The sequence below is a fragment of the Pollachius pollachius genome (genome assembly GCF_949987615.1).
Source record: "Pollachius pollachius genome assembly, chromosome: 16".
In the NCBI taxonomy this organism is placed as follows: Eukaryota; Metazoa; Chordata; class Actinopteri; order Gadiformes; family Gadidae; genus Pollachius; species Pollachius pollachius.
Window position 1 is genome coordinate 12,704,629 of NC_136949.1, and position 14,172 is coordinate 12,718,800.

The window sequence follows — 14,172 nt, forward strand, 5'->3', positions numbered from 1 at the left end:
GGATCGCCTCCCCGTAATCACCCCAGGGTGATGACACGTCCTACGGGCATCACAAGGTTCCATGTGGGCCTTTTCAGTTCTTGTTTTCTGGGTCATGCCCATGTTTTGGAAAGGGTGTGGATGGGTGGGTCTGCGGCTCTGCCAACACCCATTGAAAAGGAAATGATGCAAATGGTAAAGTATGTTTTTTCAGGAAAATGTTTAGACCAGAAATTAAAAAGTGACACTGTAGCATCTTAAGAACTAAATATAGGAAGAGGTGTGTGTTTTTCCATTATCCATATTGAAGTCGCATTTACTAAAATCTAGGACTAGAATACAATGATGAATTAATTCAACAAATGAAAAGGGGGAAAATGTAGACAATTACAAAATACCGAGGAGAATGGAATACAGCTAGACGTGTCAAATCTGCATTTTCCGAAAGAAAGTGGTGTGGTTGCATGAGGCGACTCTTCATATAGCCAAATTGTTATGAGTATGCCAACATGTTTATGCTAGCAAAGCTTATACGCAAACATGCCAAGTTTCAATTCCCTGGGCCACTTAGAAACTGACTTTTGATTGAACGGATAATTCTTGTTGCATTTGCATTTGTTTACTCTCTGTCATTTAGGATCAAGGTTTGTGAGAAAAAGGAAAATACTTTTAATGTACAGGAAAAATCTATACACAGAGCTCATGATTCATTTAGGAACAAATAATCAGTATGTGAAATAAGGCCCATATACTAAGTTTATTTAGATTTTGTCAAATGGGACAAGGGGCTGATTGAACATCTTTGACTATCATTTATAGCACCCCTTGTGGCCAGAGTGGTACTTTATTTTTTGTGCAAACCTGCTTATGTGCGGTTTCTATATGTGTACCAACTTTGGGTTGTTGTCCCAGTTGTTCACCTAGAGCGATTAATGTCAGCGTTTTTTTACCCATTTTCTTTTCATAATAAATAATAATATTCAAAAAAAGGATACAATAATTTAAGCATAAAAGTAATTGTGCACTTCACTAATATATGCCAAATTCTTTGCCATGGTTTGGTATAGGAGGAGATAGCTATGGAAAATAGGGTGGAATATAAATAACAATAGCCCTTAACACCCAACCCAACCAATGCTAAAATAATTAGACTAACTAAATAGTAAACAGGGGAACATTCAGACAAGCACTTACGGAGACGGAGAGACAAGGAGACAGAGGGACAGAGAGACAACACAGCCAGGGCAGGGCAGGTAACCAGAGATGCAGACAGACTGTGTGTGCTTTACATTTTTTCCCATGCCGCCTGTTCTCAAATGACACACACACACACACACACACACACACACACACACACACACACACACACACACACACACACACACACACACACACACACACACACACACACACACACACACACAGGGTCAGGTTTATTGTGTGTGTGGGAAAAAGAGTTATTGTGTTTTATCCTGGTTAAACAACAACCCACACCGCTCCCCACCACTGCCAACTACCTTTGAATCTATTTGGGGTGACGAGAGGGTCCAAGGGCAGGACAGGTGAATAAACTACCCCAACCATCTGGGAGTAAAACATTGTTGGGAAATATCCCCGAAAGCTGGGATTTACCACAATGAATATAACTAGTTATTTCAAAGACAAGAACTGGTTATCCCAATGGAATGACATGACAAGCCAGTTTCTGATCACTTGGAAAAACAAGGCTAATGTATGCAATGCATTGTAGTACAGCGGAGTGGAGCAAGATCAAGTGTCAACCATCAGAGGTGACCTCCATCAATGGGGGCAAATAATGTGCCGAACATTCACGCGCCAAATTTACACGTATGTTTGCTGAAAAGTGAAACTTTCACTCTACTAGCACGTTTGTATGCGTGCCTGCGTGTGATCAGGATCTCATGAAGCCACACACGACCCCCTCTCCACCCTGCCCCCCACGACAGCTTTCAGCTGTAAAAACATCCTTCCACCTGCTCCCACCTCCCTGTCACCACCACACCATCGCCCCCCCCTCACCAGTCACACCATCGCCCCCCCTCCCCCCTCACCAGTCACAGCAACGGCCACCAAAGATAGACACTTTCTCACCAGCCTTCTTTGCAGCGCTGACCAATCACCAAGGGCCCGTATCACCTTAACAACATGTGTGTATATCTCTCTCTCACACACACACACACACACACACACACACACACACACACACACACACACACACACACACACACACACACACACACACACACACAACCAGCTATGAGGATAAGCTCACTGACGAATAAGTCGTCTTTCTGGAGATTTCCTTGTGGGTTCCAGTCTGGTGTCACGTCCACCGCAGCTTCCAGAGTTAATGATTGTTGAGGTTAACTGATTCATGACCAGAGTTCTCACACACACACACCAAATAAGGGAAAAACTAACACATTTCAACCACCTTCACACTTTCAGTAAACATACAAACAGGTCCAGTTCACACACGCACACATCCGACACACACACGCACGCACATACATCCACCACACACACACACACACACACACACACACACACACACACACACACAACTACTTGATCAGCAGAATACCAAGTCTTAGCCCTTCATTTAGCCATTCCAGCCTTGTCTGCTGTTTTTCCTAGGTCATTTTTTTGTTCTAGTTACTGCACCGAACTAAGCGATGTGGTAAATTTCCCTCCTTGTGCAATAAAAGTAAACACTACTTTTTTTAAAAGGGGTTGCTAGGCGACGAGAATCCTTGTAAGAAAAAGCTATGTGGTTTAGTGACAAGTGTTGTAAATTACGAACAAAAACGGTTCGATTCACTGCGCCCGGAATCTCCAGGCGACCCGGGGCAGGGTTGAAGAGAAAAGCTGAGGTTTTTGGAAAACCAAAAGCTTTGAGGTGTGCGTGTAGCCAAGAGAAGGGCTGGATTGGGGTTTGGATTGGGGTTTAGGTAGGGCAGGGAGGTCGGCCATATGGGCAGCCTAGTCCTGCCTAACCCCAACCAATGCATCGGCGACCCACGACCCATACGCCAGCTGATTAGCCGCACGCACAATGCTCCTAGTTGGCCTTGTTGGTTGGAGCCTCAACGCACACAAGCACTCAGGAAGGAAATCGCTCAGCTGCTTCTGTTCCGGTGGTGTCCATAATACATTAGGCAAATAAATGTAATGTTCTGCTTCTTAAAAAAAACACAATGAAAGGGATTTTTTTCTCCCTCTGATGGGATCGGCAGCCAGACTCCAGCCTCTCCTCTTTATTGTCGTTCCTCCTGGGAAAGTTGTCATGTTCAGGGGCCACTAAAGAGCCTGGGCTTCCCCCTCTATCCCTCAATCCTGCCTGGTAGCTGTAGTTTTAAAGGGCACTTTTTGTTGCTTTTGTGCATGATGTCGGCACACGTGTGTCTCTCTCGCTCTAGTGTCTCTCTCGCTCTAGTGTCTCTCTCGCTCTAGTGTGTCTCTCTCTCTCTCTCTCTCTCTCTCTCTCTCTCTCTCTCTCTCTCTCTCTCTCAGCAACGAGGAGAACGCAGCTTTGATACAACTCTATTGGTCAGAATCGATCTAGCCTCACAGCTCACAAACATCGGCATCCATCCAAACCTAATTTGTGGTTGGCAACGTCGCAAATAAACCATCCGTTATCGACGGCACTTAGATTGTACATTAACAGAACGTCTCTAAACGCAACATCAGCCACAGACAGAAGACCAATCAGGGACACAAGGGGAGTAACCCAACCCGCACCTGATCTCCACTTGATGATGTCACTAAACTCCTCGTTAGCTCCGCCCTCCGTGATGACACCAGGTGATGCCATGGTAGCGAAATAATCCACCAATGTGATACGATCCACAGGTTTTTGTTACAATCCACTGGTCTCCAGATATCTAAAAGAAACAACGGCAAACGAGTTAGTCATGATTGTATTCCCTCTTTGTGTATACGCGACATGGCATTATGTTCTATCACTACGTGTAATGTAGGTAGGTAGGCCCCCCACTGAGCAATACAAATCTGGCAGGGGGGGGGTGACCTTATGGATATTGCTGGCCTAAGGACCAAGTGTTATTTGTGAGGCAAACATAAATTCATGTATACATTCATGCATACATACATACATCACATAATATTGTGTTATGCTTGAAAGGTGAAAAAAGTCATATGCTCCTCTTGCTTGCCATGGTCATTTTCTTCTTGTTAATAATCAACTTGTAGTGTAATCGACCGATACAAAGAGAGCATCAGTGTAAACGATGATGGCAACATATTTAAACTAGGTTAGGCCTTCTCTCAATTTCAGTTCCCCACCAGAAAGTTTCCTGAAACCCAGCACGGTCAAAGCAGGCTGTTTTGTTTAGTTTCAGTTTGTTTAATACTTCTCTTTTTAACATCTTCACGAATATTAGTAACATGTTTAATACAGAACAATGACAATTTGCAGCCAGTTGATCCTGTCATTCGGAATAGGATTAAGTCATCGTTCAAGCGTACAATTACCATAAGTCACTTACTGACTTTCTGTTCATTATTTCTTAAGGGAGGCCCTTTCCTAGATGTAAATCTTAGTTTATCTACAGTTTAATCGTATATCAACACACAGCAGCCTATACACTGTGAGCCTTCATGTGTGATGTATAGATCATCTATCCAGGGAAGTGATCGATCCTTGCCTGGAGTCTCACTCACCTTCACTTCCTCCACGGAACGGGACGAGTTGGGTTAAAATAAACTCCAAAAAAAACAAAGTTGTAGTGATGTAGCCCTTATAACAACAGTGCCTCCCAAAAAAACAACAGTGGCTTAATCCAAGGACGTTAAGGCATTCTTTGACGTGCGTGTGGAGCTACTATCTATGCTCAGAAAGCGCCATGCACCATTCGCAATAACAATTTAGCAAAAGCTGCAGTATGGGCTTTTTTTCCTTGTGAAAAAGAAGTCCTATGCCCCGAGAGCACACGGGAGGCTTCAGTTTGCAGACCCAACAGCCAGTTGTTTCCGTTCAAGGGCGAACACTGCAACGCAAAGGAGGAGTTGCTTCCAAAAGTTAGTCCGTGTTGCCCTGTTTTCCTCGCTTTCCTTCGCTTTCCTTCCTTCTGTGAGACTGCAAACTTCTGACGTGCGGATGGAAACATGGCGCGGCGGGCGTCACGTGACCGCGGACCTGAGCGCCGGAGTTAGGATTCCCGATGGAAAACAGTAGAAATAGGGGACTTTTACCGAGGAATCACTTTCACTTATTATATACTAATTACTTATTATTTTGAGTAGCTAATAACCTGTGTATGTATATCACAATATATATAAAACACGTATATTACAATTCATATATATCAAATTGACTCATTATATTTAACATATTTATTTGTATTTTAAGAGCGGTATATAGGAAAATGGGTTGAAAACAATTACTATTTGAACATACGTACTTTCCTTTTGTATGTCACAATTGTTAAACTTCATTACGTTTTGTTCTGAACCTGTTTAATAGCCTACTCTAAAGTTATAGTTATTTGTTCCATGGAAAAGCATGGATTCTGACAGAGTTACGACTCCAATAAAGGTTTCGGCTAAATGAAAACTAAAAAAACTAAAATGTAAAATGAAACAAAACGTAAAAAATAAAGACACAAAACAAATGCACAGGCATTTTTGATTTACGAATATGTATCGATGTGTTAAAAGTGCACAATACAGAAAAATACGAATAACATGTCCTTTAGCTGCATGTAGGGTGGCGGTGGTGTTAGGTCACATGGTGCAAAGCGTAAGGTCTATGCAATTGTGGGAGGAGTGGGGGTGGAAGGTGTTATCTACAAGATGGTTATGCAGTATGCCGCCTATTAAAATCTATTTAATCCAGGGATGCATTGAAAATCCCAATGGCGATTCCGGGCATGTAGGTGTTGCTTAACATGCTCCTCTGCCTGATCAGAAGGTCATGCAGTTGTTAGACGACCGTGTCTCCAGGCTGAAGCCCATGTCTGACCTGAGGCTGACCACAGCTGCTGTTTGTGTCTAGAGGCTTGCGTGACCGCTGCTGCCCACAGAAGAGGCCACTCAGCACCATCTGCTGGTAGAACACGCTCAACATTGATAATATAAAGGCATATATTAATATATTATTATGTGTTTAATATATAGAGTAATATCAAGAGCGGCAAAAAATGTCAATGAGGTCTTCATACAATCTCCATACGAAAACTACAAAACTCAAGCCACCATTTGAAAATATATCTATTCTGATCAAAATAACTGACAGAGAATCGTGACAAAGCTGGACAAAATAAATACAGTTTATTTATTAATGTTGGCTTTGTACATCGTTTTTTTTTATGCATCTGATGCTTTATCACAGGTCATCATCAGTGGGGCAGTAAGAGCATCTTTTCTCCTTTCTACCTCTGAAAATCATGAAAAACCGGAATGGACGATAGTTGCACCTAATAATGCATAATGACACTGACGGCGGGCCGACCTGTGTGGACGTCTGCGGCCGGTGTCAAAGCTTCTGAATGATTTAAGATAACCTCTGGTGCTGTTATGTCGGAGGAAGAACTGCAAAGTCACACAACACACAAAAACGAACACATTTCAACCACCTTCACACTTTCAGTATACATACATACAGGTCCAGTTCACACACACACACGCACACATCCGACACACACACGCACATACATCCACCACACACACACACACACACACACACACACACACACACACACACACCACACACACACACACACATACCACACACACACACACACATACACACACACACACACACACACACACACACACACACACACAGAAAAATAAATCACACACACAGAGACAATTCAGTCAACCCTCGGGGCCCAAAACCCTGCGGCTCCATTCACGGTACACTATTTGGGGGAAAATTGTTTGGATGAATGTTGTGCTATTTCAAAAGAAACATGTATACATAATATAAATAATAAAAGGGATTCCAAATGTGAGCAGGAGCTAAATGGCCTCACTACTATAATGCCTGTGCTCTTTCCCTTCCAGAGTTTTTATCAATGAGCTTTGCTCCAAGACTTTTTTAGCAAAAGCCATTCAGGCCCTGTTCACCTTAGATAGCCTCATTACTTCTTCATGGGGGATTACTGCTCTGGATGAGCTGGCAGACGCCCCAGCATCTACCAACACCAATCGCTACAGACACCAGTTCAGCTACACATGGTGTAACTTACCCCGTTATCCCTGACAATGGCACCCCATCTCTTGGCTCGATTGTCATACCTTCTCGAATGGACTTCAAACAATTAATGTCATCAACATACCATTTCATACAATTGGAACATATTTTATAGAAAGAGTAACAGCCTTATTTTGTGTAAATATTATTACTTCTTTGGGAATATTTGGAAGAGACGTAATGTACAGAGGAACCAGGATCACATCCGTCCTGTGGGAGAAACCCTCAGCCTGGCAACAATGCAGAATTCAGGACTGGGGAAACTGGGATTGAGCCAGAGAGGATGAGGAAAGACTGTGACTTGAAAATATAAATAAAATAGAAATGCAGAATTATAATGCAATTGATATTTTCTTACTTTACGTTTTGTGAATAGGCAAGGTAAAATAAGGCCTGGATGTGTGGAAGATCAGTATTTTGAGAGAATTGCTTTTGATTGGTTACGATGTTACCAGACTTAGCCTGTAGGTGGCACTAACTATCTATGCATGTAGACCTAACTTCAGCTCAGTTGTGGTCCAGAGCTGAACTGCTGTTCCGTGGCTGCCCCTGCCTGTCACTAGATGTCTTACGGCGGCGTCTAGAACGTCGTCACAGGTGGCCAACATACCACAGGCAAGCTTTCTGGACGAATCTGTGGTCAGTCAGTGATCTGCACAAACGCTAATACTCTTATCTCGCTGAAATCTTGACGGATTTACAAACGGTTTGGTTTCTTAGAAACGTTATCAACGTGGTTATAATCTTGTACCTATTTTAGAACGTTATTCTTTTTTTTTTTTTTAGAACCTAACACAATTATTCATAAGTATGCAGTGTCATAACTACATCTCTGACGTTTATAATAAACCAAACCGTTTGAAAGTCGGTTGAAAATTGAGCAAGTTATGGTTATTTAAAAAGTGCATGTACCACTACCAACACAATGTTACGGGTGAGCAGCTGACTGTGGCAAGATGGCCGCCAGTGCGGACGTTCGACTCCGTTGGCCAGCAGCGCGGACGAGACATCTAGTGTTCTATATCAGTGGTTTTCAAACTGTGAGGCGCGCCTCCCCTGGGGGGCGCCAGAGTTCTTAAGGGGGGCGCGACGTGAGGAAAAATAAACCAGAAAAAGTAACGGAAAAAACACAAAGACGAAGACGCGCTGTGTTCGAAATCGTTCCCTATTCACTCACTCATTCCCTATATAGTGTTTATGATATAGTGCACTATATAAGGAACGAACAAACGAGAATTCGGACACTACGCTGAACATTTCTAAACGTCATTTGCGTCAGTAAATGCGCCGGGTATTTGTGTAACGCAGACAGATGCGATGCGCCCATAGGAAAAGGCACCCAAGAGGAAAGAAGGGTTGTATTGGTGTTGAATTGACGTTGATCAAGGTTTTTTTTTATTAATTTAGAACAGCAGTTAAGAGTTACATTTTCTATGTTAAATTCCAAATAAATTGTTGACATTTCTTAACGAAAGCCGGAGACTCCATCATTAAATGTATTTGTTTTCGTTATTATTCAGCTTCTTCTCCTCCGGAAAAACACGACCGCATTACATTGTGGTATACGGGAGTAACATGTAGGTAACATCGTTTGTTCACTCAAATTTTGGGTATTTTAAGTCCACTTTATAGTGCGTGAAATTTAAACCACTACACGAACGAACACCACTACAAAATGGCGAGCACCCCATAAAGTGCACTATATCCGTGTTAGGGAACGATTTCGAACACAGCTACGCAAACTGATTGCTCCCACTAAAGTGGAGGTGAGCTAAAAAGGAGGCTAAACTGGCAGTTTACAGATTAAGATGTTCAAATGTATTTCAAAAACAAAAAGCAAAAACATGCTTAGAATAAGATGTTAAAATGTGTTAAGAAATGTGTTTAAAAACTCACAAAGATGTTTCGTAAGTTTCAAAAATATGTTTAAAATGTTTCAAAAATGTTTAAAATGTTTCAAAAAAATATGATCAGAGATGTTTAAAATGTGTAAAATATGATCAGAGATGTTTAAAATATGATCAGAGATGTTTAAAATGTGTAAAATAATTAAAAGATCTTTCAAAACACAGGGATTTAGAAAAAAAATTGGGGGGGGGCTCAGCTGAAATTTGTTCTCTGAGGGGGGGCTCACTCTCTCATACTTTGAAAACCCCTGTTCTATATCAATGCTGCCTGTGTTCTTTGCTATGTTCCCAACCAAGGAAGCGCTATCTTCTGCAATACCGTTGCGTAGCACCTGTGGTACGCGACCCAAAGATTGGAAAACACACTTCTAGCCTTGAAGTGAGCCACTCTTAAAAATTAAAGATCACATAGGTCTAGAAATAAATTTTTCTAGATATGGTTAAAATACAATAAATGCAGGGCATAGTGAGCCTCGTGTGCCCGTTACACCCAGCCTCCCATGTCTTAATTTCTATATTCAATCTGCCGTGTGAGTTGGAAACCATTATTCATGTTTCAAAAATAGGAATAATTAAAAAAATAGAGCCATATCTATTCTTCTGTTATTCTGATCATGCGTTTAAGCCACGGAAATAGTATGATATTTTTGATCAAAAACACAGGTACGTTTGGGGTCCTTTGTGTGTCATTCAAGCAGCAGATGTACTTCACACTACTTGGCAGGCGTGCATTTTATTATTGAAAATATATCAATGTCCTGTACGTCTGCGCCACATTTTCCAATGTTCCTGATCCTGTTGAAATGATTTAACCTTATCCGCTGTGTGGAGCACAGGAAGGGATCCATCCTCTCTGGTATATTACGTTTAATATCAATACAATATGTTAACACTGGACAGGCCAGGGCGCTGTTGTTTCATGTTTCCCAGCTGTCTGATCATTATATTTTGATAAAGAGAAGATGGATGCAGAAGATGATGAGAGAGAAAGAGAGAGAAAGAGAGAGAGAGAGAGGGAGAGAGAGAGACGTAGAAAGATAAAGGGTGAAAGAGCTTCCCCTCAAGGTAGTCATTTTATACATTATAAGTAAGCACACAATAATGTCATTGTGACAGTGGCCACTAGCCTTGGACTTCCGCAGAAAACCGTGACAGCTGGATCCACCCCACCGGATGCTGCTGAATAGAGACAACCCCCACATCATCCCTTGCCCTGAACCCCACCTCCATTCAGACTCCTTCCTGTGTCCAATAAAGACACACAAGCACATATGTATGATTGATTCATGCATCGTTTTATACTATCTATAGTATCTATATTGCCTTTACTTAAATATACAAAAACAAAATATCATGGTAATTCCTTTATGAGGTATAGGGGAATCAAACCTACAGGAGTACTGTTCTTAATTCCAGCAATTGCGGGGGGTGCCATTTTCTCAAGTATTTGGGTGGAATAAACCTTTTCAAGTAGTATTTAAACCTTTAAATAAAGTAGAAAAAAGGGTCCAATAAATTAGTCTTAGTTACACCTCCTGAAACCGCATGCTCCTATATTGCAGGAAGATATTATTGATTTACAGGACAACAGAGTAACCTCTAAACATTTATGCGTTCACCATAGATCTTCATCACAGTGTGACATAAACTTCACATTCCCTATTGTGTCTGGGACCGATGAGACTTGTGAAATAGAATGTCTCAAGTTAAAAAGTCGAACCACTGTGTTCGCTATTCCCGATCTCTATGAATTGTTCCGTTCATTTGGTCCAGGAAACGCTTGGCGCCATTATTACGGTACCCAGTGAAACTTCCCAGGCTCGAAGGACATTTTGAAGCGATAAATTTGGTTCCACCTATTTTTATCCTATGTCCCTAACCATCCAATTGTGTACTTAAAATTAAAGAGATTCACTATAAAATAAATTGTAAATAGGTGATCCTTTTCTTTTCCTTCCACTGCCAGCATCGTGAAAGCCCTACTTAAAGAGGTTAGGCGCAGCGCCACTATTTCAATGTTTGGGGGGGCACCCTCTTAAATATTGTGGCGAACCCCCTCTGCCAAACCCCAGAGTTAACCTGAGCCCTCGGGTGTGGTCGCGGACCACCTTGATCGAACAGGCCCGGTGGGATAGCGGGCTGCCCTGTCCGCCTGCAGCCCTCACACAGCCGGTCTCTCAGGTCTACCAGGGCCTGGCAGGGTCAGCCATCAAGGCTCCAGAACCCTCCCAAGATCCTTTGCTGGAACAAAGCGACTACAACTACGGTTGCCACAATATATAGACATTTTTTATAGGCACTTGTGTCGTCCCCTGCTTTACCAAAAACATTCCATACCGAACAGAAAACCGTGACCCCAAAACCGTGATATGAACCGAACCTTGAATTTTGTAAACCTTTCCACCCCTTGTTTTTATGTATGCATACACCAGCCTCCTCTCTAGTAGAGAGAGCCCCAAACACAATTTGGAATGATATGTCCTGACCTCAAAGGTAAACCTTGAGATCAAAGGTCCCTGCGTTCTCGTCATCAGAGGAAGGCCTTCCCATAGATGAGGAGAAAGACGAAGAAAGACTGAGACATGGACTCAGTCTTTCTTCCACTGCCACCATCCACTTTAGCAACGGTACATAAAAAGTATGCTGACAATGTCTGACATATAGTGTTTCAATATGTACCTTGAGGAGAGCTTTTTTCTCCCTTCAGGGTTCTGCTTCTTTACGACAATGACAGAGCCTACCCATCTGTTCAGGTCACTCTATGGCTAACGGCTGCCGCATGGGGGGGCTATATATTCCTCCCTTGATGATGAAGCCATGCTGCTAGCATCGAATTTCTATGGAGACTTCTATAGAGGCAGTTGTATGTAAGACACATCTGAAAAGTGATTACCTTTATGAAGGAAGAAAAGCATGGTCACCACCTGGACCCATTTGAACCTTGACCATGGTTCACAGTGCCGTGGTTCTGCCAGAGGCCAACAGGATACAATTACCACATACGCAAATCACCGACTTAGCCTATGTAGAGGTCCTCTGACCTCTGATAATTTTACAAGCATATGCTGGTTATGTGTGTCTGTGTTTGTGAGTGTGTGGCAATGTCTTATATCTTGATTGTAAACGTACAATTACCCGACAGTTACCACAAGGGGGCAATATGGCACATAGTATGCTTGACTCCTGTAAGCTCCCCGTTCAGTTGTGTGAGCTTCCCTCTTTGGTAAAAAATATATATTTAACAAGTGAGCGCTAATAAAATGAATTTTGTTCAGACCAGAATCAGTAATATGTATTTGATGGATGTAGGCCTACAAACAATACAAAAACATACAAAATAAAATCAATAAAGACATCTACCTGAACCGCTTTTATTGTTACGGCCCATGGAACTGCATTAGAAAACGTAACCTGTTATGCTCCTGGGGGGTCTGGGAAGCACCAGGTAAAGCCCCTGCTGTCATCCAATAGGGGCTTTCCATCTGGGAGTACCGTACCAATCTATTCATGTGTGACAGGCAGACAGTGTAATATATACTGGACTTTGTGAGCCAAACAAGCTCAAGATGTAAATGTCCAGGCCTCAGCTAAATGTTTGGGCCACCTGGTGGAAAATACCTGTTATCCGTGTTATGTGCCATTTCTATGTAAGAGACATTATTTCTAGACACATTACACTTTCAATACTAAAAAAATACCCTGAATGAAGGGGAAATCAGAAAACACAAATACCTTTCTCCCCCTTTTTTATAAAGCATAAATGACTGACTGAAAAAGTATTACTATAGTGACATTTAAAAAATGGTTGATATTGATCTCTCTACTGGGATTAGATATTGACCTTACCAGACCGCTATAGCAGGCCAGTGCAGAAAAGCAATACAGGCAGGTGCTCAAAGTGAAACAGGATAACATGGATCAGGAGGAAGGCTTTAGCCATGCAATGCTGTGTTGTTCCGCGAAACCATGACGTCCGAAACGCCGTCATCAGTTTTTCCTTGAGGTAGTTCTTTATTGTGTTACATCTGCTCAACTCTCCCCCCGTCAGCCATCTCCCTGAAAAATGATCAGCTGAATGAAATCCATTTCACAGTGTGTGTATGTGTGTGTGTGTGTGTGTGTGTGTGTGTGTGTGTGTGTGTGTGCGTGTGTGTGTGTGTGTGTGTGTGCGTGTGTGTGTGTGTGTGTGTGTGTGTGTGTGTGTCTGTTTGTGCCCCCTCATTTTCCACTCAGTGCTCCCTGATAAGATGTTTGCTCTTTGACGTTCGCAGATTGACAGAGGATTTTGACCAGTTCTCAGACTATTTCACTACTGACTCCCTGACCCCTGACCCCTGTCCCCGACGGAACCTGACCTCACTCGGGGACTCAGATGCAGTTGTGCGAGGCACGCTGCACCTTAACAAGAGCTGGTTTGTTGTCAATGCCACTGGTCCGATAACCTAATAAGATGTACTTTCAGAAAAATATGGCATAGCCTGCCTTTTATCCTTTCAACATGTGTGTGTGTGTGTGTGTGTGTGTGTGTGTATGTGTGTGTGTGTATGTGTGTGTGTGTGTGTGTGTGTGTGTGTGTGTGTGTGTGTGTGTGTGTGTGTGTGTGTGTGTTTGTGTGTGTTTGCCTGGGAAGTACCTATGGGTGCATAAAATGTGAAATGGTGTTACATGAAATTCATGCACACATTTTTTCACACACACAAAGTCCACACACACACACACACACACACACACACAAGCACACACACTCAAACGCCTACCAATGAGCACACACATTCAGAAGCATTCCCCTCCCCCTGAGAGTCAGTGATGAAACAGGAGGTTCCCTCACCTCGATCACACCCCGAGGCCTTGAGGCTCCCAGCATCTATATAAAGAGCTTGCACACCACACAGAATGCTAACAGTAGACCTAACAACTCACCACAAAGCACAGCCAGAGAGAGACCACGAGACACAGAGAGAGAGGAAGCATACAACTTAATATCGCCAAGCAACAGTGTGAAAGATAAACAGGTATGACTAGAACTCTTTTTATCTGTTTTAG

At 42.5% G+C, this 14,172-nt stretch overlaps 1 protein-coding gene across 1 annotated transcript in view; it reads right to left on the minus strand.

Annotated features, from left to right (window-relative positions):
- The window catches only part of utrn (utrophin), a 181,373-nt gene extending 176,292 nt beyond the window's left edge, over positions 1–5,081 (minus strand). Inside the window, exons 1-2 of the mRNA XM_079753662.1 lie at positions 4,687–5,081; positions 3,745–3,887 (exon numbers count right to left, since the gene is read on the minus strand). Of these exons, the coding sequence (XP_079609788.1) occupies positions 3,745–3,817 (73 nt within the window). The 5' untranslated portion in view covers positions 3,818–3,887; positions 4,687–5,081. The remainder of the gene's footprint in view (positions 1–3,744; positions 3,888–4,686) is intronic.
- Between the last annotated feature and the right edge of the window lie 9,091 nt (positions 5,082–14,172).